This window comes from Calliopsis andreniformis, chromosome 1, assembly GCF_051401765.1.
Source record: "Calliopsis andreniformis isolate RMS-2024a chromosome 1, iyCalAndr_principal, whole genome shotgun sequence".
Classification (NCBI taxonomy): Eukaryota; Metazoa; Arthropoda; class Insecta; order Hymenoptera; family Andrenidae; genus Calliopsis; species Calliopsis andreniformis.
The window spans coordinates 3,997,514-4,023,856 of NC_135062.1; the positions used below are offsets into that span (position 1 = coordinate 3,997,514).

The window sequence follows — 26,343 nt, forward strand, 5'->3', positions numbered from 1 at the left end:
ATGAAGATATTTAGAATCATTTTTTGTACAATGTAGTTGATAAGCAAATTGCGGATTTTTATGCAAAATCAAACTTTTGTGGGTACATTCTAAAGAAACAATATTTGAGTAAAACCTGTTTCATCCTTCAAATATCATGATGCTTACTTTGCTTTTGAAAATTTATATATTTCTGTACATAATGTGCGTTTTATATCTGTTTACATATTTAAATTATCTGTTAATACATAAAAATCCGCAGTCTATTGATGAGACACGGTTTCTGCTGAAATATTTCCTATGATTTTAAATTAGAAAATGTAATTTTATAATTCTTAAATGTAAGTTTAAATGCGCCTAGGATTTATTGCAATAATGCAATATTGTTTAAACATATTGCAATGCTTGTTTTTGCATTGCAAAAAAATGAAAGATTTGTTCACTGTAACGTTGTCTTATGGTGCTTTAATAACTATTACTTCTGAGTCATAATTAAATCGTTACTTCAATAAATTTCTTCTTTGATCCACCATTACTGCATTTCGGCAAAGCTAATTTATTCTCGACACGATGTAACGTTGTACTCCTCTCTGTTATGACAGAATTAGCGGAATACCAAGAAAAGGTAGCAAGTGCATCTATCTACTATAAGGAAACATTCGGCATCACGCCAGAGAAGGCGCTGGAAAATGAAGAAAAATTACGTCAAATGGAAGAACTTGTCGCATCTCTGGAGAACGAGGTACGTGAACACTAAATTAAATATACGCATGCTGTACGCTTAGAAACGTAAACAAGTTACGTTAATCTTAATCCATCATAAGCATAAAAAAATGCAGATTCAATATTTACTTACTATAAGTTGAAACCAAAAACAAGTTTGGGTCATTCTATGCGAAGTCGGACACACATCGGATCTTGTTTCAATTCGAATATGTTATAGTCTTTAACAATGTTTAAACGTGTGTCAAAGGGTTTTTCAAAATTTCAAAAATGATGAATTTTACAGTTACTTGAAGTAGAGTACTAACTTTTTTCAAAAATTTATAGCTTCTGAACTAATAGTAGCACGAAAATCAGCTCGTGCATGCTTTTAATAAACACATTCAAGTACTAATAAAAATTATTTTATATAAAAAAAAGTTGTTTTGAATTATATTTTTTTGCAATTGTTTCAAACAAATGCGATTTTTCTATTTAATCAATTATTTGATGTCTTTGTATTATTTGCTGATGTATTTTTGCGGAAATTTTCTATATACTTACTACAGTTATATAGGAGAAAATTCTCATGTATTGATTTTACTTAAAATTGTGCAACTTTATTCATTTACATTAATATGTATAATTCTAAATTCATAAAATAGAGCCCAAATATTTTCCTCGTTAAACAGATTCCAAGCTATTCCCCTTATTTTTCTTCTTATGTATGTTATTTTGAATCGTATACTCGCCACAATTTCAACGCTATCTTCGTTTACTTCCTTTGGTCGTTTCAATCAGAATGTATACTTGATAAGCCGACTAACATTATCCGGAAAAGGAAAGAAATTAATCATCAGTATGTTTGCAATGGTCTTTAAGTTCACTTGGTTCATATTTTTTCAGCTATAAAGATAAACTTGAAACCGTTCTTTTTTTAATCGTGGTTTAATGTCTACAGTTGATAATAGTTTCATTCGTTCCCTATTGGGATACACAAGACAATGAACAATATAGAAAAGTGGCGTTGCTTGCGAGTTTAATAGAGTGTTTGTTTATGTGAAGTGGATATGTGTTAAAGAAAATAAATGGATAAAATGACAATCATGGCTCATGTTCTATCTATTTTATAGTTGGACACTTTAAGAAATGTTTTAATGAATCGTTATGCGTTTATTTCTTTGTTCTCATTATTAAAGTACTCACCATCATACTTATTACAGAAAAAGCAATGTGATATTGTAATTTTTGAATTTGATTATTCTTTACAATATAAGTAGCTATTCCATTTATGCTCAGTGTTAAAAATATACGTTAAAATATTTGAAAGAGTAGAAGAAGACCTCAAATAGAATACAAAATGTCTTATGACATAATATTCGATCTGCCTCCATTTTACAATAATTATTCCTTAAAGTTAACATATGATAAAGTAACCTACATGGTAAAGTAACGATAAGAGGATTCTGTAATTTTACAGATCTGTTGAAGAGAGAAAATAGAGCAAAAAGGTCTTAATACATGTTGTTCTATCTACTACGGTTTAATGTTTATAAAGCTTTAATAGTTTGAGATCCATTCCCTACAAACATCTCATATGTTTAAAGTTTTAGAAAAGTTGAACTGTAAGAGATAGAACAAAATGTACTAAGATTTTTTTACTTTATTTCTGCTCTCCAATGCATCTGTGAAATTACAGAATCCTTTGATGGTTAGTTTAGTATGTAAGTCTGGTAACTTTAAGGAATTATTATTGCAAAATGAACACAGATCAGATATTATATCATAGAACATTTTATGTTCATTTAACCTCTCCTATCACTCTCCAAGATATTTTAATGTATACTTGAGTAGTGAATATAAGCGGGTTTTAGCATATATTTAGCGCCGAGGGGGGGGGACTTTTTCAGTCTCAAAATTGCCAAAAGTTCGGTCTCAAAAAGTAGACTCCCTTATTACTGACGGCAGAACTCCCCTGTGACGTCACCCTCGCCTCTCTCCGCTATGACGTCACACCCGCTCCTCCCCCGTGACGTCAGCCCTCCATGGGGTGGGGTGGGTGTGGGGGGTCATGGGTTAGAACCCGTCTATATTCACTACTGATATTATTTGGTATTTGCAATTGCTCTACTTTAAACGAAAAAAGAAAGTGTATTTAATCAAATTTACTCCTTGCCATGCATTATTCATAACATAAATAATTTCATTGAATCATTGAAACGAGTAAAACCAGATTTATCATAAAAATTGGGTAAGAATATTTTTAAGAATAAAAGAATAAAAATTTCCAGTTTATTAACTAATAAAACAGCGACAAATTTGCATGTGCACGAAGGGCGTCTTACGATAAGTCAGGTACATTAATAATATATTTTAAAGTATGAGATATTTTGTTACTAATTATAGGCAGCTTCATCTTCAGTTTGCTATTAACAAACCCAGAACTAAGAATATTATGTCTATTATTAAAGATGTATTTGTCTTATCATAAAAATTAGGGGTAGGTTTATTTGAAATTCTCGAAATTTATCTAAGAAAAAGGCATCCAAATTTAAAGAAATTATCAACAAAATATCACGTCACTAAAATTACGTCACGTTATGATTTATTTTTTTAAGTTTTATTCTTTTAAGTAGATGTGACTACAACTTATTTTCCTTTATTCCTATGAAAAGGATCAGGTCCTGCAAGTGAGGCAATTATGATGTACTGTGTGTTTCAAACCATTTTTTATAATAAGTTCGTAGAAGGTAGCCTTTTACGGTGCACGTAATACGAGTTGGTGCATCATCTTATGCATTCCGTATTCCAAATCCAGACGTATTTACAGAAGTATAGCATAAATAAGATCAAGCAGTACAAATGCTAGAAACTGTTGGTATCTTTCAACATTTAGTGTATAAGACAGCCCAATAATAGTAGTGCCACAAATACCGTATCAAGTATTAATACTGAAACGTATTTGGTTGTCCATGTTTTTTTAAGTCGTAGGCTTGTACACCTTACGTTTATTCATCATTTTTGTTTGAACATCCCCTTATTTTTAAGTGTACATTCCTCTGTTGATTAATCTTTCCTAAGAAAATCCGCGACATATTCTATTTGATGTGGGAAAAAAAAACTGACAGAACTGCATGCATTTTACACCACTTTAACACCACTTTAAAACTACTCTCACGGACATTTAAAATGTTTTTGTTAATTCTCTGCTGAAACTTACGGATTTAATTCAATAGAAGCTAGTATAATGCGATCACTTTTTGGGGATTTATTTAGTTGTGGTCTTCAAACAGTTAAATTAACAAACCTCTACTAATTGTAACAGTTTTACTAACTGAATTACAAAGTTCGACAATCCCTTTAGAAACTTCCTCAATTAAGTAACTGCAAATGATTTGAAATGATGTGCACAAACTCGTTTATTACAAGTACTGAGTAACCTTTTATGACGAATCATGTGAATCGGATAACTTTCATTACATATCTTTTGCTAATTTCATTAATTTAGGATATCATTCTTAACATAAGAAAAAATATGTTTTCTCTTAGTTATTTGACTTTCGAAATAAATAACGTTAAAGAATTCGACAACTATAGTGCAACATTTTCTTTTAATCGTAGGTGAAGCAGGTAACCAATAGTTTGGAGGAGGAACGCATCTGGGCACAAGAACTGGAAAGTGAAAGGGATGAATTTAGGGAACGTTTGGATGCAGAAACACGTTTGAGAGAGAATTTGACTGCGGAGAGGGTGCGCGACACAGAGGAACTGCGGGAGAAAGTCAAAGACCTGGAGGAACAGCTGCTTAAAAGAGACGCTGTTGTTCAGCAGTGCAGAAATGAGCTGCTTGAGAAAGAAAGAATCATTAAAGAAAAAAATGCGCAGCTGGAGGAAAAGAGTCGAGCGTATGAGGAGGTGAATGCAGTTTCAGAGAAAAGAAAGAAACAAGTTGATCAGTTGAGGGCGTCTGTGAAAACCAGAGACGATGCCCTTACAGACCTCAACAACAAACATCGTGCCTTACTCTCACAGGTAATATTTAATTTCGTCGTGCCAGTAACACTTCCATCAAATAGTGTCACTTACTATGTCAATTCTTTATGTAAAATTAAACTTCTCACCGTTCGAGATAATTTGTCATTAGTAACAGCAGTTAAAATCAATCTTGAAGAATTTAGTCTCGATTTTTATTAGCTACTGAAATAGATTAACGGGTTTTTTTGTGAACCGTATCACCTACTTTTCACTATTTAAGTAAAAAAAATGAATAAGTTAGTAGGTAAAACACAGGCGTAGAAAGTAGAACATATAGAGTAGGATTCAGATACCCTGACAATTTTTGATTTCGGAAACAATCATGCATTGAATGATTTTGTATATCATATTCCCGAGATTTTGAAAAAGCGTGAGTCATCGTTGGGTGACCCTAAACTCCTAAACATACGTATATATCGAAGCAGGCAAACGACGAATTTCAATGGATGCCAGATCTTAACAGTGTACTTAGAATCGTTCGAGCAATGAATCGTCATTTTCCCAAAAAGCTAAATTCCTTATTTTTTTATAGTATTGACGTAAATGTAATATTATCAAATTTTTAATGTTTCCTCGTTGAAAATAAAGCTAAATACCGTATAAATAGGAGTAACTTTAATAAAATTGAATTGAACTCCTCCAAATTGATTTTTTATGTAATTTCGTTACGGCCTCAGTTATGTCGTGTTTGGCATTATGTTTATCGAAAAAACGTAAAAAATTGATTGATGTCATTTTCGTGTAAATATGACCATAAATTATGAAACATGACAATTTTATTTCTTAACATCCTTACTTCAGCAATGTAATGGTAAAATTTATTTTTATGGACGGAGAAGTTCACGGTTTTTGGTTCAAGAAAACTTTAACAATTTTCTTTTTTGGTAGAGAAACAATTCATAACATCAAAACGAATATTTATAGATTTCATTCATGTATTGAGATAGTTATTGGTTCCTATAACCAAAGTAAGTCGACATAAATTGTCTACAATTTTTAAAATTTGACGTACTTGTCTTTCGTATTTTGAACGTATGTACGAACTTGTATTTTATTATAATATTATTTTTGTAGGAAAAGTTTTGTTTTTTGTCGTTTATTCTTCTAGTAAAAGAACAAATTGACAAATTCTATTTTATAAATTTCAATTAGATAAGCTATAAATTCAGTTACTTTAAAAATATGGATAATACAGTTTTGCTTTTTAATAATGGAAATTTATGGTAAGAAATTAAAGTGATTAGTCGAAGTAATATGAAAGAGAAATAAGGCAATTGATCTTTTTTGTAATTAAAGTGATTAGTCGAAGTAATATGAAAGAGAAATAAAGCAATTAATCTTTTTTGTAGTTTGAGAACGGTTATACCAAGCGATCACCACCCAGCAGTCCATTGGCAATGAATTCAATTGAAGACCCATTACAGTCAAGAATGGGACAGAAAATAACGTCCACTCAAGGGATGACGAAGAAAGCCAACACTTGTCTTGATTGGGAACCGAATAAGGAAAGATCAACGAGAGTAAAATCACCAGTGCAGTTTATCGGCGAAGAAATTAAAGACGTGAGAGATTTAATTAAGGTTCGCACTAATAGATATTTGTTTATTTTATATTCATGTTACTGTGTAAAAAAATACTTAAATAAGATTCTATCAATAAATTATAAGACAATAATTCTATAATAAACTAACAATTTTAGAACAAAGATATTTATTAAGTGCTATTGGCTTAGTTAAATTGACGTATGTATTTGTTGCAGGAAGTAGAAGATAGGGACAGTGAACTAAAACGTCAAGAAGAAGCAAGGAAGCAGCTAGTGCTAAAGCTGTGCAACATGCAAAAGCATGCTGAGACGACAGATTATAAGTTAAGGAAACTAGAAGGAGAGCACGAGAAAGCTATTAAAACTATTCAAGGTTTCATGGAGAGACAACAGCAATTGGAGAATACGAATTTGAGGAAAGAACAAAAGATTATGGAACTGGAAATTGAGCTCCATAGGCTACGAGAATGTGAGAACTTAAAGACAGTAAGAGACGGCCACAATCAGTTACCCCGAAGAGACTACAGTACCGACATGACGGATGATCCTGAGCGTGATCCCAGCAATCAGGTCGATATCATGTTTTTTGAACTCTACTCAACTATCTCTACGTTTCTGAATAATCATGTAGTAATTAAATTTTATTCTTTGGGAATCCGATTAAATGGTGTTCTGTGTAGATTGTTCTCTTTATTTATAAGCACTTTATATTTGTGATAATGTTCAAAGTAAAGCTATTAACTGAGTAAAGCTGTGCTGAGATTTGGACATATCGTGAAATAGATTTGTTCAAATATATCAATGATAATTCAAAAACGTAGAGATGATCCTCGGGACTTTGTAAATCATTCCACTTACAGAGGAATAAGAATCACGAAATAGCTTAGCATTATCGAACGTTTCTCTTTCTTTCAGAGATACTGAACTCATCTAACATCTACTTCTTCTACTTCTCCTTTTCTGCTTTTCGCCATCATCACTTTCACTGCATGACACCTATCGCTTTGGGGCACCGTTTACCATTTCTAAATATCTGTATGATACACCGAAAATTGCGACAAGTTAGCAAGCTTATACTACGTATCTCTTATGAATTCTACTATAATCTTACGTGTACGCATAACAAATTCAGTGAAAAATTCCAGTCGCTACTAGCCTAAAATTCAATTTTCCGGTATTAATTATTACACTTTTTGTCACATTTTTTTCCAATGTTTTTGTCTTTTTTTCTTCTTCTGTGTTGCAAAGTTTTTCAAGCTCAGTGAAATATGTAATTTATTTATTTATTTCTATTCAATTTTCTTTAAGAATTCTTTTGTGCATATATCTTTGCACGTATATGTAGTATTAATGCATGCTATAAACTAAAGCAAGTAAATATTTGTACTTTTAAATAGTTATGTAACATGTATATACATATCTATATAGACGGAAAATGTTTTTTAATCTCTTCAACTTTAAATAAATTTCTGTATATTTTTTTTATACTGCTCCTGTAACTAATCATTCCATGAAATCACTTTATATTATTTCATTATATTTTTTTTATACTAATGTATCTAAATCATAAACTATCTAGTTCTAAAGCACGTTCATTTTCTTAAATATAAAGGTTAACTGAACATTATTTACCGCATTTATGTGCAAATTCATAATGAAGTCAATAATATACTTTTTTACCTTTATCGAATGAAACTGATTAAAATTGCGACAAATACCACCAATTTTCTAATTTTCTAAATTTCGTTCAGGATTTCGTTCAGAATAGTTCTCTTTCCGTTCAGTTCTTACTATTGTATAAAATGTAACAAGATTCTTGTTGTAATCTTTATTTTGAATTTTATTAACAAATAGCTTTATATGTGGTTTATAATTCGTTCATAATTTTACAGTCTAGATTTTCCATATACTCTTCCTGTTTTACAAGCCTTTGAAGATTTTTTTATTGCACGAAAATAATTATTTTTTTATTGATCATTCATCTGGATTTAATAATGTTTAAGAAGTGGTTAAATGGCTTTCTTTTTCATCAGGTTAGGGTATAATACTATGTTTTGAAGAAGTGGTTAATAATATGTGAAGTTTTTGCTCTTCATTCATTCTACATAGGTTCTATATACTTAATTCATGAAACTGAAACTAATTTTGAAAGAAAATTACATTTCAAATTCAAGTAAATTCTTAAAGTTCATATCACTGCTTTGTTTCTCTATAAACAAAAATTTTTCCTGAAATGTCAAATCTTGGTTATTAATTATCGCCTCAAATAAGTTTTATCAATTTGAATAATGTTTTTAAAAGCAAGAGATAAAATCATTTGTGTTCCTTAACATTTCTTTTTTATCTTAAATATTTGTCTTTTGTCATATCAAATCAAGAGCTACAAATTAGTTTTCAATCAACACAATAGTACTGCCAATTTATAGTAGATTGAAGATCTCCAATTTAAAATCCTTAACACGTTTACAATGAAATAATTTTTCTACATTTTTTACGTCCTTTCACTTATGTACATATGTATTATTAAAAACCAAAATGATTTCATAATTTTACAATTGATTAATTTTTTTACATAAGCTTCTACTTAATGTAAATGTTTTAAGGAAATATTACAAGTCTAAACTGTTAGTCTTTAGTGATCGTCACTAAATCTGTTAATGCAAAATTTTCTAAGTGAGTGCAAGTTATTAGTTCTGTGTATCTAGTAAAATCGACTATGGATAGGGTAGTTCGTTAGAAATCGGGTTAAAAATTTTCGTGAAAGTCCACGAAAATTGGTCGACATATTGTCGACACTGTATCTCGGAGATACTAAATCGAAGACATGCCTTTGGTCTAAGAATAGAGACCAAGTCCCGTCGTGAAGTCTGCATGGCCTGCTCTCGGCAGTCTTGGTACGAAAATTCGTCTCGACCGTTTCAATCACCGTGGTTTGCTCCACGACGAACGACGATAACAAAAACAAAAAACGTAAAAGAGAAAAAGAAAACGACTAGAACTGATCGACAGACCTCGATCAGGATATTTGACGACATATCGAAACATTCTATTTTCTCGTTTTTCCGACTAGAACGACTTTGAAGAAAGTTGAGACTGGTGTGGCTTTGTTTTTTTATCACAACGAAAAGAAACGATTCTCAATCATTTTTAACATGGAAACGTGCAACATTTTACGAAACTAAACCGAAAAAGCGACAGTATTCTGATCTTCCTATTCGATAAAAGATTGAATTCTTGAATTTGGGAGATCGATTTAAGAAGTAGCATCGCTCTTGTATTTCACAGATATTCGCCAGTGCTAACAATACCGTGTAGCATTAGCGTTGAGTATCTTTCGAAGATTAGTTGAATATTATTGAAATCGAGTTGAAATCGAGCAATTGATAAAAATGTTCGCCTGTTTGTGTGCCTCGATGAGAATGGAGGTAGGTAGATGTCGAGGGTTCTTTTCGAGGAAAAGTAAAATTGTACAAAGTGATATATAATTTGTGATTCAACTTGAAGCGTATGAATTCTTCGTTCAAAAATGAGTTGAAAATTTAAAAACATTCAATATAAAGATACAATTTTGAAAATTCATTAACATTTTGCAAAAGAAAGTTTTCATTTAAAGAAATAATATATTTTTTTGTATTATGATAAATCGCTCCAAAAAAATCGTTTCAATTTTATTGGTTCATAGTAACTTTTACAGAGAAAAATCAAGTAGACTAGATATTAAGTTGTTTTTTAATGAAATTTCGATACAAAAAAATTATACTTCAAAATTCAAATTCATTTTTTGACTGATTAATTGACGATATTTAATTGGAACACAAATTATAGCTTCTGTGTCGTAGAACTCGTTTTGATACCTTTGCACGTTTGTTTCTATTTTACAGACAAATAGAATGAACATGTAACAAATTATATCATTTAAAAAAATTAGTGTGTTATTATTTTGACTACATTGCAACATATGCAAGTATTTGATATTTTATGGATGCTTAGTATACAAAGCGATCTACTAAAAAATTATATTTAATTCAAATGAAACTCTTTTTATATAGAATTATAAATTTATAAAAAATTCAATGCTTTTTACACATACATGAGTCCATCATCATTAAATTAATAATATTGTAATAATTATTTAATGTTAGTATTTACATTATGTAAAACTGACTAAACATGAAGTAAAAATATAGTAGTAGTTGTAGTATATTTTGAACATTTATTCTAATTCAATAAAAATACGTAGTTTTCATAGACTGTACATTTTGTTTTAGAAAGAACTTTGGTATCGTACGTATTAGCAGGCGGATCGGTTTTTTAAATAGTTCAATATTTATTCCAAAACTTTTGTTCATAATTTTAACAGCAAATACATTTTTAAATCAATAATTTTAAGAATGTCTATATTTTATAAAGGAAACTCAAAATAGATATTATTTAACAGATAAACTTAAATAATTTGATAATAATAAACGTTAAATTTTTGTCTTTTTTCTTGATTCAATACAACATGCAATTTGTTTAAACAACATCAGATGCTTTAAACTCAAACTAAGAATTATACGATTTTGTTACATGTACACAGTTCATGTTCAATTAGAAAAGGTGCTTAACAAAACGGAGATAGAACTAACGATAAGATGAAAGTAAACACAACAGAAAATTTACAAATTAGATATATCTTTTCCTTTTAGGGTCCAGATATTGTAACCCTTGTCTCGCCACGCAGTTGGTCAAGAAGACCGAAAATCTGACACTTCTGCATCTGATTAACATGCAATGTTGCTCTCCCCTTCCTGCACTTTTTCCTACGTCTATCGTCCACAGGTTCTCCAGAATTGCATCTACGAGATACGAAATCCTCTTGTTTAACTTGCACACCCTTTCCATGTACATTGTTGCACGCAATTTTGTGTATACCGTAACCATTACCTTGTAATCGCAGTTGTTCTACAAATAAATTGTTTAACCGATTCGTTACCGAGTTTTATTGACGAGAATAATACTTTATATGTGCAGCAACGATTTGACGAAATGGAAGCGAAAATTAACGACCTACGAGACCAAATAGAGACCATCAAAGCTGAGAAGAGTCGTTTGGAGAAGCAGATAGAAGTTGAATCAGAGGTAATGTCTTTTCTTCTGGTGTTTCCTTTAATACTGAAAAAGTATCGTTTGAATTTTAAGGAAAGAATTGATTGGGTTTAAAAGAAATTAAATGGTTTCAATGAGTCTGGAAAGAAATTCTACCTACTATCTATTTTCTTCCCAATTGCCTGCATTATGATTGATGAAATTTTTAAGGATCTTCAACTTCAAAGAGAATACAGATTAACAATAAGTAGTTTTTTTACTTATAAAGTGTGACGAGTTAAGATTTAAATATTTTACATATTTTACATCGATTCAAATGTTAATATTTTAAGAAATGTTTAATATTTACTATTAATATAAAACAATTTATCTATAAGATGAATCTGATATAATGTCTCTTTAACATGTTCGTTGTCAGAGTAAATATCAATTGTGTCCTTTAATGTTTTCATTTCTGGGGTCAAATAGTTATCTTATAACAGAGTACAGAGTTTGGATACATTTGAAATGTTAATATTTCCTTAACTTAACTTAAGAAAAGATAAACCTTGCTGAAACTATTTTCAAATGTATGAGAGTTTTAGAAGTCAGAATAAGTAGGATGTAGGTACTGAACGTAAAAGTACCTATCTACTTCATCATTTTAGCTATTATTCGAGCACAAAGTATGAAAATGAACAAAATTTTGAAAATTATATGAATCAGTGAGTTAAAGAACAGTAAAATTCCCAAATTCGCCATTTTTAAAGAATCTGAAAACTATATCTGGACTACAGAAACAGAGAGTACTAAATTATACAGAAAACACGTGAACTTAATACGCTCTAACTGTGTGGCCCAGATATGTAAAATTCACAAAACTACACATTGAGATCGAATATCTCGAAATGTAGTTCTTGTAATTGTACTATTCTTCAACTCACCGACTTATATGAATTCCATATATTCGAAATGATTTTTTTTTATCAACCATACTATCACATTATCAAAAATTATTTAAATTTCAATATTTTTCTCGTCGATATTATATTTGCCATATTTTATAATATTGTATTGTATTATTTTCAAATTTCAACTAGATTATACAATATTTTTATTCAAAGTTACTGGTTGGAAATTTAGTAATATTTTATATATTTTTACACTTGCAAAAGTTCTTTTTAAATATTTTTGTGTACAGAAATTGTATACACAATTAAGTGTATGGTTGATGTACCTAATAGTGAAACATAGATACCTTAAAAATTAGCTACTCAATTGAAGATAAATTAAAAATAAACAATCGTAAAGTAGTTCATATTACATATTTTATATGTTAAATTTTCAAAGTAATCAAACTCAATTGTGTTTCAACAGGAGCTACAGGGGCGTTTACAAGACAGGGAACAAAAGATAGAAGTTCTAGAGGTTGAGAAGCTGACGATAATAGAGCAGCTACAGGATAAAATTAGTGAACTCGAAAAGGTGAAAGAAGCCGCGAGAAACGATTTAGAAAGTTCAATTGAACGAGAGAATCTTCTCCGTGAATTGCAACTGCGAAACGAAGAGATAGAGGAGAAAAATCGTAAGATCGAGCAGTTATCGAAGGACCTGCAAGTAAAAACACAGAACTTGCAGAAATTAGTGAATACGGAATTATGGAGCAAGAATAAGGAAATAGCCAAGCTCCATAACCACATAACTGTCTCCTACTCTCACGATAGAAGCCGAAACAAATCAGACATCATGCAAGAAAGCACCAGCACACAATTGTCCACGTTGATTAAAAAACTGAACGACATTGGTATAAAGGTGACGTTTACCAATGAAGTGATACAACTAAATTACGTCAATGGAAACGAACCTATAGACGTAAAAACGATGACAGATTATGTACAGAAGTTAGTAGCCCAGAAGAATGAGCTAGAAAAAGAAGTTGACTACTTGAAGTGGTTAAAATTGGTTTCTAAACCAGACATCGCCACGGAAATTGACGAATATGGAGATAATCAAACCGAGAGGGCCCAGAAGTATTGCGAATTGCTGCGCACACACTTGAAAGACCTAATGAAATTTATGAAGGAAGTGTTGAAAAACGTTGATCGCTCAGACACTATAGGCAACGAGCACAAGAAAATTGTTCTTGATGTTTTGATGAACTCGAAAATACTATCTGATGATTTTGTTAATGCTCTCGAAGGAATTTCGATCAACGATTTACCATTTAATACGAATGAGATGAACATAAAGTCAATCGATAATTCCGTGAAGAAAAGTCGATCTGAAAACTTGATTGCTGCCGTGAAAAATCAAGCTTCTACGCAATCCGATTCAGAGGCATTTTCGGAACCTGATAGAACTGTTTCTATGGCAAGAATTGGACTCCAGGAAACGCAACAAAAGTCGTTGAACCGGTCCAGATTTACAAAATATACTAAAACGTTTACTGATTCTGAAGACTCTTTGGAATACGTGCCTTATCATAAGACTTACCAAAACGATGTGAATGATTGTGAGGCTAGCCATCAAATACAAGAACTTAAAGAAACGAATGCCCTCCTATATTCAGAGCTTAGTGCTCTCAGAAATGAATTGACCGCCAAAATTTCTTTCGGTTATGTAAGTATAATTTTTTTTATTTATATAATGTATACAATTACTGTATAACTTTATTTAATTTAAGTGTTGATAAGCTTAATTTTATGACTTCATTATCAATTGAGTCAGCTTTCAAATTAAATTCTTAGCAGAAAGTTAGATGAATATAAAATGTAATATAATGTGAATTAAACTTCCCAATATCAAATCAATTCAATAATTACTTTGATTCAATGTACTAGACAAAACAGTTTAGCTATGTTTATTATTTAAATAATGGGATTGTTCACAATTTATTTGATTTTTAATTTCATATAACTTTATTTATGAACTTTTTTAAAGAACATGAGAAAAACGAAAGGATTATATGAAATTTATAGAAAGTATTGATAAGAAGTTTAGTTGTACATGAAAAAATATATTGTTATATAATGAAAGAATATATTAAAGAAGTTATATAAAAATAAAAATACAAAAAATGGAAACTATTCCATAAGTGCTGTATGATATTTGAGAAATTCTAAGCATTGCTTCATTAATTTCTTAAAATTATATGTCTAAAAGACATTGATCATGCAGTGCGATCACTAATAATAATTGTTTAACCATTATAGGTCTTTGATGACAAAATTTCACCATTGATTACCAAATTAGAAAAGTCACAGAAGTTCTGTGAGAAATTACAATCATCATTGGAAAGACGAATGCATGAATTCCATATGTTAAAGAAAGAGAGTAAACAGAACAGTACACGCCGAGCACAACTAGAAAAGAAACTGGTTGATTTAGAAACCATGGCTGCAGAGATGAATAAACAAAAAGATGAACTGGTGCATTATAAAGAAAATGCAGAAAGAAAAACTACAGAGATGCTCATAACACTTAACAGGGAAAATGACATGGTAACGGACACTTTATCTTTACTATTATACATTTATTAATTAATTTCAATTATTTTTGAAGATAAATAGAATTGTCTAACTCTAACTATTTGATCAAATTAAATCGAAATTTATGTTAAATAAGTATTTTCTGTCACTATTTGTAATTACGATTTAATATTTGAACAATTTCAGTTAAGAATGCGGATCAAGAAATTAGAAGATGAAAATGAAGCTGCCAAAGCAAACATATCAACGTTAACAAAAGAACTTGACCACCTGACACTCTCGCACAGTCAAATTCTTGTCGAGAACACGAAGTTGACAAACGAAAAATTACGCTTAGAACAGGAAGTGAGGAAAACAGAGTGCAGATACGACGCGACTATCCGTTCCATGCATGACAAATTTAATAAAGAAGTATGATGCTCAATCACTAAAATTGATTTGAATTATGTGTAGTAATCTAACCTCAGTTACCGTTAATTATGTTTGATTGTGTTTTCTTATTAGATTTCGGATCTGAATCAAATTAATGAGTCGCATAGGGTGCGATTGCAGGAGTTGGAAATCGCTAACAAAGAACTTAGAAGGCACGTTGCTGTTTGTGATGCGAGCGATTCCGCTCCAAGCTCTAGCGGTATATCTTCGATACCTGGGGATACTATACTTAAGCAAACTTGTGAAGACGTTATGCAGGAATATCAATCATATAACGTTAGTAGACCGTCTATATTAACAATTTTAAAATTTTATTTATATTTAACAATCAAGTTTGAGTTTTCTGTTAAATTTATAGCAGTATCTGTTATATTCAAGGTAATAGTTACATATGATAAACTGTCTTATTTCAGAATTCGCAGTACTGGATACCCTTAAGTTATCCCACCCTTGGTGGACGCAGTAAATCAAGTTGTTCACCAGATTTGGGAATTGAAAGCGACGCGGCTGTTACTACCATAAGACCATTAAAGGACACTTTGAAAATCACCGAGTCAATGGCTAATTTGTTGAGTGATGATGATGACAATGGTAATAGGCCACTTCGAGAACTGGATAGTGATAGCCCGTTACCACTTGAAGGTAATTCAGTCTTGATTAAGAAAACTTAATTTTACAGTTCTATAAAGTTTTAAATGTATATAGCATATACATGTGTACATAAAAACAAGAAAAACAACACAGAAGTAAAAGAATTATTTTGGACAGTATTTATGTCAATAATAAATTTAATGTTCAGACCATTTATTCCAGACTTTGGAATGTAACAATTTAACAACAAATTAGTTGTATAAATGTTATTTTACTTTTAATTCAATTTTGTTGTTTACATGTTATTGAAAAATTAGTCTGAATATGTTAGAATAACGTAAGGAAATGATACTATTAATACTAATAAAGCAAATCTATATCATTTGTAACTTGTAACATATTATAAGAAATGTTATTATCACATAATATAAAACTTTTAAAAAAGAAATTTAAAATATTATTTTACAGGTTTGAATGAGATGGAAACATTAAAACAAGAAAATGAAACACTAAAAAGAAGGCTAATGAAAACGAGAAGAGCATTAGAGGATACTTTCCAGCATCTTTCCGCGTCAAATAAAAATAAGAAGAATGTCGAGAAGGCAATAACGAAGCAGTTGCAAATTACTAAAAGTATACTTAAGAAAACAAGAACATACGAAGAACCATTAGATAATTAAGAGAGTAAGAGACTAATGTAAGCAAAAGAAGAATCTGTACAAAGGAAAGAAAAGGTGTATAGTCGCTGCTCGTTGCTCATTTTAAACTTTGTCGTTTAGTTTTTTATAAGTATATCTTTACTACGTCTTTACTCCTACCGCGTTGCTTGATTCAGCGTTTCATTTTTAAATCTTTAAATCAACAATCAGCAATCGTTGCTAAATAATCTGTAATTTTATAAATTGACAAATAACAGCGACTGATATTATATTTTATAAAAACTGCGAAAAAAGTATTTTCATACATTCATAAAACGTTAAGACAAGAAGGAAGGAAAGAAGGAACGAAGGAAACGTGAGAACAAAAGAAGTAATCAAAGATATATGTCAAGGAGTGAGATGGAATTGTAGATTATGAATTTTTGTACATAATCATGTAATCGTACCCAAGCCCCTTCGTAGATCGTTTCATTTTTCCATCCACACAATCATTTCATCGAATCGAAAGCTGTCCATTAGTCGTATTTCGTTTTCTTGATAACAGAAATTCGTGTGCGTGTAAATATAGATACTTAATGTATCATTCTACAACATCTGTACATAGTCTTCGCAAATAAAGTGCCATTGACATTTAAATGATAAATAAAGGACTTGACTTTATTTCATAATTCAATATGAATAATTTAAGATTCATGTAACTAAGCTATATTAATGCTTTAATTGGGTTAAAAATTATTTTATTGGAAAAAAACTATTCCTGTGTGTCGTGTGATTTTTGAGTTTTGTCATTTTTACAGCAAATAAACGATATATTTATATATTATCTACTATAATGTATATTATCGAAAACAAAAATTCAATTATTTGCCTTATTTTTTGTAAATAAATCACAGAAATCAGCAAAGACGGGTGAAAGATAAAAAACTTGAAACATACAAAGTACATTGTAGTATAGATTATGATAGAATTTTTATTATCACTCGATGACTAGATAATAATATAAAGATTCGTAGTAACTCGTATCGATGAACTTAAGAATTACGCCAGTCACGTGAATCTTTCTCTTTTTCTCTTTCATTTTTTTCATTTTGCGAAACCCAATAAGAAGTATGTATTCTCATAACTGTACAACACATTCAATTTTTTCTATATGCCTCTTCGTCACTTGCTTCTTTTGTTTCGAGCAATTGAATTCTCGCGGGTAAAATGAACGAGGGACGATATTTATATATATGTACAATTCTACAGTGATATTTTTTCTGTATCCATCTTGATTTTGGTTTTTGTCGCATGAGTAACCTATGAGTATTTACTCGTTTGAATAATACGAGGCGCACGATTCTCAAAAAATAGTTCTACAAGTTTTCAAATTTTCTTTCAAGCGACAAGTTACTTACATGGGCCCGATCTGTTAAAGAGCACGTGCGAAACTGCGACGCATAATCGACTGAAGTACGCTTCATATTATTGCACATTTATATAAAAACGCAACCAACCTTTGGAAATGGCGATTGATCGACTAAACTTGCAGTTTTTTATTATTAGTTTTCCATAATTGTAGTTGCACTTTACACGACATTTACGACATATACCTATCGAAAATTGCTAATGCTTACGACCAAAGACATGGCAAAATTGTTTCTCAGTTATGTCTAAGAAGCATCGGAAGATTACATATGTATGTAGGTTATACGTCTCCTGCAGTTTATCCAAGTTCAAAAAATAGTTTTAACAAATTCAGGTCTTTGTACAACTGAAATTAGTTTAAGATTAGATCGATCAATCGATATCTCAGTCGGTAGGAATTCCTTTTGACTTGATTTCATATTGCTGTGGCTGTAAGGCAAAACGACCTATCCCACAGCTTGAAAAAATTCAAGTTAAGGCCTTAATTAAGATCTAGAATATAAAATTTATATTTTCTGAAAGAACTTTTTCTTTTCAAAATAAGAGTTCAAGTAAATACAGGTCCATAAGATAGTATTGATGTTAAAAGCTTCAAATGCCAATATTTCGAAAACAAAAGTGACTTACAATTAGGTCATTTTGCCTTGCAAACATAGATATGCTGTTACGTTTATTTAATGATCGAACAATGGAAACAACAGTTGAAACCGACAATGAAACTAAACAATTTTAATAAATTGTAAGAGTAGAATTTACTTTTAACCGACAACTGGTGAATGATGATATTAATAACACCAACAATAACAATACCGAATCCTTCCAAAATGCTTTGCGACATAAGTTCTATACATAACTCATTCGTTTCAGTCCAATAAGCACTGCGCAGAAGTTCTGATTGCCAAAACTGGTCTACGGTACGCTGATTCGAAAGAAATATTCTGTAGTAAAAATACACGATTAACAATTTACTGTTGGTTATCAAATTATGCTGTTTAACACACAGATCGGAATTAACATTATTAACCCAATTAAGACCCAAGGTTCCGTAAACGGAAGATTTTATTCACTATCTTGTTTAGTGAATCTATATTATTTAATTCCGTTCTTTTATGTTATTTTTATGAAAGGGGATTTCAATGATTAGCTTAATATTTTTTGGTATTATTTTGCCATACTGATTTAGATTTTGCAATATTTTGGGAACTAAAGAAATTAAAGTGTTTATAACACTAGAGTATACTAGTTTTTTTTAAATCGTTGACTTTTTTGTGGAACTTTTTCATTTAACGGACATCTATACACTGTCCACAATATAAAATGTCTTTTCTGTTTTGACAAAATAATATATTAAGGTATATACATTTACGTCTCCCAATTAGTTTGCATTTATACAACTTTGGGCCTTAATAAGTTAACCGATTACGTAAGACATTTTTATGGTACATTTTTACCATCACCTCGATTGATTGTATACGATTTCATGGAAAGTAGAATGATTCCGAGGCTGCATACGATTCGTGGCGGAACAAACCTACACGCAGTTCAATCAACAAAGGTCCACAGCTGGCACCAATGTCTTTTATTATGGAATTTTACTTAAAGGATTAGATAAATATAAATAATTCCTATAAATCGCTGTTAGTTGACCATTTGGATGGAACATGTTACAAATATTAAGTTTGTAATAAGCTGAGTTTCAAAAACTTCCTACATTTTACTTCCACAACACACGTCCACCTTTCTTTTTATCTTTTTTTAATGTGCGATAAAATGAAATAAAATACTATATGAAGAAGCATCACATCTCACCTTCATACAGTAAGAAATCTCAATTTTTATAAAAATGTAGTAGGTATTTCCTTCGTCTTTTAAAACTTTCAATTTATATTAAGTCTATGCAAAAGTTCTCATGACTTGTCAATTGCGGACAATAAAGGGTACTATACATTTGGTTTTTATTTAAATTATTATTTTTATGTAATTGTAACAGTTGTTAAAGGTTAGATATTTAACAATTGCTACAGTGCTAAAAACATTAATCTTCTTTTATATACAGAAACAATATATTGTAGACAAAAGAACATATCCAAAATAATTTAGAATTTAGAAGATCTACAATTAGAATAGACAGGTTTGATCTGAATGATGAGTCTTGTTTTGTTCGAACTACAAGTGTTTGAAACAGATATATTACAAGCATTTGACTCAACTCTTTTCGATTTGCAATTGTAGTAGTGAAATGAAATACTAAATGCAAAGATTTAATGAGTAATGAAAAAGGAAAAACTGTTTAATTATATAAAGACACATTATATTACTGCATGATAATCTTTGAACATTATTGGACCAATTTAATACATCATTCTAAAGTTGAGAATAAGAAAGTTCTTTTAAAACCAGTATGTTCATGACTTCTGGTTCTATTAAATTATTGTTTATTTCGATCGTTAGGACGTACTTTATACGAAAAACATCTGATTAGTAGATATAATAAATACTGAGTAAGAATGTACTCTCTATAAATAAACTATGGAAACTTATGCATAGACTCAATAGAATTCTATATTCTGTAAACAGTAATTTCTTTTCATTCTTTTATGTTAGTGAACTTTTATTATTCACTAAACACCAGACTACATGTTGCAATTTTCTCACTATTTTTATTGGAAGAGGTATTATAAATCGATTTTTTTTATAATCATTCGGGAAACAGCATTGTAGAATGTAGCTGACCTGTATTATCAAATATGAGAATTCTCACAAAAGCTACCCCATCAAAGTGTTAAAAGTAAAAAATGATTAATCAAATTTGATTGATAAAATCTAGGAATTATTGATATTCATCAACTCCTATATTTTAAAGTTAATTTTATTTAATCCTCGATCGGCAGTGTCTGGCTCCAAATTAATTTTTCTAGGCATAGTTTCGTGTATCATTGGCTTGCCGTTCGAGAATTAAATGACACTTGTTTAAGCCTTCGCTTTTCCTTACAGGTTTGTACGTATTGTAACGTCGAATATTTCTTGTAATCAAAAGTGATGATGTAATACAAGGTGTTCAACAACTTTGAATTTATAATAAGAATTGAAAGGTTTTAATAAACATAAGCCCGGACACTAATTGTATTTGAGATCATCGTAATCAACCTTGCAAATCAATTTCTTGGTTCGGTTAGACGAACTGTAAAATAAATGATATGTTAAACGATTACGTTATAAATCAGTTTTATTTACATTTTTATCAATACGGAAATGTATTCAAAATAGTTGCATTTTTTCTAAACACTCTATATGCTAAATTATTCCTTTTATTTTCATCAATTTTCTTCCCTTAATTTTTAGTATATCTACTAATTTCAGCATCTCATATTTATTTTACATACAACGTACTTGGTTACAGATAGATGAAAATTTATATTTAACATCTACATAAGATGAAAATCCAAAATAATGAAATTGCGATTTTGTCTTCACTTTTAGTTATAAAAATTTAACGGAAATAGTGGGTGTTATAAATATAATGAAAGAGTCATTATCTCACACATTTGAAATGAAATCTTATGACATTTGACTCGACATTTGTTTCGGCTTCTATCATGAATTTGGTCCTAGCAATAGTCTTAGAACTTTTGCCGAGTTTTAGACTAGGTACACGCGATTGACAATCGATCAACAACAATTTTGTCAGTTCTAAAGGCCAATTACAGACTGAACAGTCCTTTTTCTATCTAATAGATAAGAAGACAGTCAATATATAAAATTCTGTTAAATAAAATCTGTAATCGGTCTTTAGAATCGACAAAATTGTTATTCATCGATTGTTGCTTATGTGTGCCTAGACTTAGATAAACTTTACATGTCAAATATAATTTCATTATTGTTGCTTTTCATCTAATTTTGATATCTAGATTCACAATTTCCTCCATCTGTAACTGCACATCCTGTACCTGCATAGTGTTTTATATTTATATTTTATAATATGCACTTGAACATACTTTTTGTATGAACATGTTTTATTTTGAAAAATGTAAGTATACAAAATTGTCAATTTTTGAGCTTATGTTTATTAAGACTTTTCTGTTCGTTTTCATCAGTTTTATTATGCAGTTTAATTTATACCTATAATTTTGAAACAGCCTGTGCTGCGAGTGAATCAATATTGCCCTTCCATTCGGTGTTCCTCTAAATTCTCATGCACTATTTGAATAGCTCCGCGAATAAAAAATATCGAAAAATCTTCACTGTAATTCATTTCCGTAGAGATCGATAAGTTCATTGGAAAAGATTCGTTATTGTTTCAAGGTGTCTGTCTTTCGATCTTGAGTTTTATTTGCGGACGGTGTCGCTCGTGTAAAGATTATCGTATGCCGATCCTTTCTTCTTCATTTGTATTCCTTTTTCACTCTTCCTCTTATCGGGGCACGAGAGAATCTAATTTGAACTATTTACAATAAACGACACCTGAAATTTCTAGCGTCGCGTAGCGCGGTATACCACAGAAATGTGTCCCATTGACGTTCACGAGGGGAACGATGTCGTTCGAAGTCCGATTACGATTGTACATGGTCGATTCAACAGAAGAGAGCACCTTACAAAACTTGTAATTGACCTTCTGTTCGACATTTTACCGGAATTTCCAAATACTTAGATAGTTTCGAACAACACCACAGTGCACACTCGAAAGTAACCGAACGTAGCCGATCGTTCTTCAGCATCACTAGGACACACAAGTGCCAGCGAACGTCCGACTCGCGACACAACTAAACTACCCTCTAGTTATTTCTTTTACTCGACGACTAAAACTTCACTAGTACCGGGAAACGAGGAACTTGTACATAAATATATTTAGATTGATCATACTATCGAGTGCCTGTCGCGTAACCGTATTAGCTGCCAGCGTAACACGTTCTACGACAGCAACTTATAGCGTCATTTCGATAACGGGAATCCGGCCGGGACGGTGCTAAATACGGTGCAAACGACACCCTTAGCTCGAGCTAGTCTTCGATCGGCATTTTCGATCGATTTTCCTTGGCGATACATCGAGGTGTTCTCTCGAAATCGAGGCTCGAGGATGCAGCGTTTACGATCCACGGTGGATTGGCTAACCTGATGGAGGGTTCAAATTTAGCCTTTCTGTTGTGTTTCATCTCGTCGAAGAAATGGTCAGGTGAACGCCTTGTGTTGAATGGTTTTTAGAAACGGCATTTGTCGACGCATAAGTTTGACGGGTTATGTGGCGTAATGGGAATGGTGGTGAGCATGCGGAGGTGGTGGTTCGCCTAACCATGAATCGGGCGAGGGAGGAAAGTCCGGGTAACCACTTCCGCCGCCTCCGCCACCTCCACCACCGCCTCCGCTCGATTCATTGCTTAAATCTGACGCTGGTCCTGGTACCATGTTTCCCGCTCCTCCTGAAATCATTTATTCGTTAAATCGATTTTGCTTGGAACAGGGGATGGAAACACTCGTATATGTAAGATTTTAAATTAAAATCGTTTACAAATATTTATAAACACTATGTAGTAAAAATAATTAAAAACTGCCTTTATAGGCATTATGATAATTAAATTAAACTTTCAAATTGGTTTTATCTAGATATAAAAATAACTAAATCCTTCATTTGGACTTTGTTGAAGAAATATGTACAAAAGGTTTTCTTATTATTAGGATACAGGATTTAGAACTGGCAATACAGCACGTATTTTAGTTATATTAGTTCTGAGACTTTTTTGATTAGTGAAAGTATATTTTCATATTATAACTAGCATTTTGGTAGAATTAGTCTATATAAATATTGTGTAATTATTTACTTATTATTGTAGGTATTACATACAGGGTATTTTCAAATAATATGTGCAAGCAGGCAGGAGGTGATTCTTTATGAAAAAATAAGAAAAATACAAAGCATAACATTTTTTCCTTTTTGACTTAATTTACGACATAATTGAGTTTGAAGAATAGATATACTTATGGCTAAGATACCATTCACTCAGACGCGTAATAATGTATACAATATCTGTAAATAATGTTTACAGGATATTTATAAGTTACTGCATTCGGAAAAAATAAAAATAAAGGATTATTAACTATTTCGCTCTCTGTAATAACGAACATTAGGCACATAAATTTCTGTTACAGACTCCCAAAGCTTGAATCATGGTCAATTTTTCATTAAAATCTCGTTTGAGGATGCTTCCAATATTTTTTATGTTAAGTAGCCGCTACACCTACATTAAAAACTATTATAAACAAAGTATACTTAAACTTCTGATGATACTTGAAAATCGTAGTTCTTTAGAATATGTATTAATATTCATATTAATTATTATTAGTTAATAGTAAGTATTTTGAAAAAAATATTTATATATTATATAAAAATATTTTTGAAATAAAAATTGCGGTGAAAAAGTAAGGCTAATATTATTTAGTGTTTAATGGGTTAAATCAAATAGTTATTAATAAAGGTTGTTGGAAATATCGCGTGAAATAAATAAAGTCCGTTTTTGAATCAATTCATTTAAGAACTTTATTCTGGGATACTTTAGTGTTGGAACAAAATGTTGTGTGCTTAAGAGGAGCTGCAAAGACGTGAACTCTGTGACCAAGAATCTAAGATTGACTGCCGAGGAGCCTTTTAGGATTTTTACTCCCCCAGTTTGAAAAGTCAATGAGAAAACAGGGACTGGAAAATATGTCTGTTTTCTATCACTACGGTACGGGACCATATGGACCCAGCCAGGCTCGGGGTTGGCACGGTTTTTACAAAGAGGGAAAACGCCAAGGACACGAACCGCCGCGACTCCGCAGTTTCTAAAGACTTTTGCGTCCTTAAGTCCCTATTCTGGCAGTGCTTGAATTTATGCACCGAACCTGGGTGGCCACGTTTGAAAAGCAATTGTTAGTTGGCAAACGACACATCTGGAAAACTTTCTCCTCTCTGCAACTCCTTTACTATAAGAAAATAGGAGAAAGAAAATATGTCTTTTCGTTACGGACGTAACAGGGTTTAGGGTACAGTCAAAGTTTTACTGTTTTCTATGTTTCTTACTTAATTTGTGAAAATTAACAATAGACGAGAACATTTACGTAAGGTCGGTGACGACAATTTTGCCAATGCTTTCAATTTTGCCACATATGAGAAATCCATGAACTAATAATTAAAATCGTAAAATGTTTACTAAATATGTATTTAAAGACACTGTAAAATGCTTCGAACGTTAGTATGACGAAATTACGACTACCTACATTACATGTATTTATATAAATAATCAACATTACTGAAAATTAATGATATCTAACAGTAGCTAGTAATTTGTTGTAAGTTGAATCATGTGATGACCAAAGACAAGTAACATAATTCGATTAAAATTTAGTAATGTATATTAGGAAATCGTGTCATAATTTCGCAAGTACAGACAATACTGCGTTGACTTACCGAGGGTAGTGTAAACGGAAAGACCAGCATCCGGTGGATACGGAAACTGCGGTGGTAAGGACGGTGATCTGGACGTTGAGAGATAAGGGGGAGTTGTTGCACCTAAATAACCGCGTGGAGGGCCTCCACCTGCTCCGTTTCCACCCCCACCTGGACTTGCACCTTCGCCATCTAATCCCATGTTCACCACTGTACCATAACTATCGTTGCTCAAATCTAAAGATACATGTCCAATTAATTAATGTATCGAGATTTAGAAATCCTCTCTATAAAATAATTATATCATTATTGTGATAACTCATATCTCATGCATATTTTCTAAAAGAATTGTAATTGTAATTGTAAGTACTATTTGTGTTTGTAGAATCTTTCATATGAAAAGAAAGTTGTACAAATTATTAAGTTCCAGTCATAAAAGAATAGTTTTTATTAATTGACATTATTGTATAGTATTATATTTAGTAGATATTATTTAATATACTTAATAATATGTACATCGCGTTACTTTCAAACGAAGAGTTAGTGTCATTCGACAGTTTTAAATAAAAATTGTTTAGTTTGACTTAATTCTTGCAACACGATCTTTTTTGACATTAGTTCCAAAAATTAAATTTAATTTTTGTTGTGATTTATTTGCGTGATATGTTTCTAATATAAAAGAAGTGTTAACTTTTCAATCAATCTTATGTTTAATTTTCAAAATCTGATTAAATGTAGTGTAATACAAAATGTTTAAATTAATATCATGTTATTTTTTGTTTCGTAAACTATGTTTACACTGAAAATGAAACAACGAGGAACATTTTATCTCTTCTTGCTGCTTATAGCGTGTATCTATAAAACTATGCGTTTTCGAGCATGTGTAAGCTAAGACTGAATTTGTAGGAAAGCATAGACATAAATAAAATTATCTTTATAAACAAATCTACAAACTGATCGCTTATCAATATTGTATCTCTATCAGAAAATTAAGAAGAGTATTTTGTACAACTATTCTACTTG

At 31.1% G+C, this 26,343-nt stretch overlaps 2 protein-coding genes across 4 annotated transcripts in view; one reads left to right on the forward strand and one right to left on the reverse strand.

Moving 5' to 3' along the window:
- The window catches only part of Cnn (phosphodiesterase 4D interacting protein centrosomin), a 73,660-nt gene extending 56,517 nt beyond the window's left edge, over nucleotides 1-17,143 (forward strand). For 2 of the 3 annotated variants that reach the window (XM_076383188.1, XM_076383340.1), the window contains 11 exons: nucleotides 582-721; nucleotides 4,303-4,713; nucleotides 6,066-6,296; nucleotides 6,476-6,829; nucleotides 11,273-11,380; nucleotides 12,704-13,945; nucleotides 14,539-14,826; nucleotides 15,001-15,225; nucleotides 15,319-15,522; nucleotides 15,660-15,888; nucleotides 16,306-17,143. In XM_076383188.1, coding sequence (XP_076239303.1) covers nucleotides 582-721; nucleotides 4,303-4,713; nucleotides 6,066-6,296; nucleotides 6,476-6,829; nucleotides 11,273-11,380; nucleotides 12,704-13,945; nucleotides 14,539-14,826; nucleotides 15,001-15,225; nucleotides 15,319-15,522; nucleotides 15,660-15,888; nucleotides 16,306-16,517 — 3,644 coding nt within the window. In that variant the 3' untranslated portion in view covers nucleotides 16,518-17,143. The remainder of the gene's footprint in view (nucleotides 1-581; nucleotides 722-4,302; nucleotides 4,714-6,065; nucleotides 6,297-6,475; nucleotides 6,830-11,272; nucleotides 11,381-12,703; nucleotides 13,946-14,538; nucleotides 14,827-15,000; nucleotides 15,226-15,318; nucleotides 15,523-15,659; nucleotides 15,889-16,305) is intronic. The other variant, XM_076383272.1, reaches the window with a different exon arrangement.
- A 5,992-nt stretch (nucleotides 17,144-23,135) lies between these two features.
- Nucleotides 23,136-26,343, reverse strand: part of Lim3 (Lim3 homeobox protein) — a 110,150-nt gene continuing 106,942 nt past the window's right edge. Inside the window, exons 7-8 of the mRNA XM_076376349.1 lie at nucleotides 25,342-25,557; nucleotides 23,136-23,317 (exon numbers count right to left, since the gene is read on the reverse strand). Of these exons, the coding sequence (XP_076232464.1) occupies nucleotides 23,136-23,317; nucleotides 25,342-25,557 (398 nt within the window). The remainder of the gene's footprint in view (nucleotides 23,318-25,341; nucleotides 25,558-26,343) is intronic.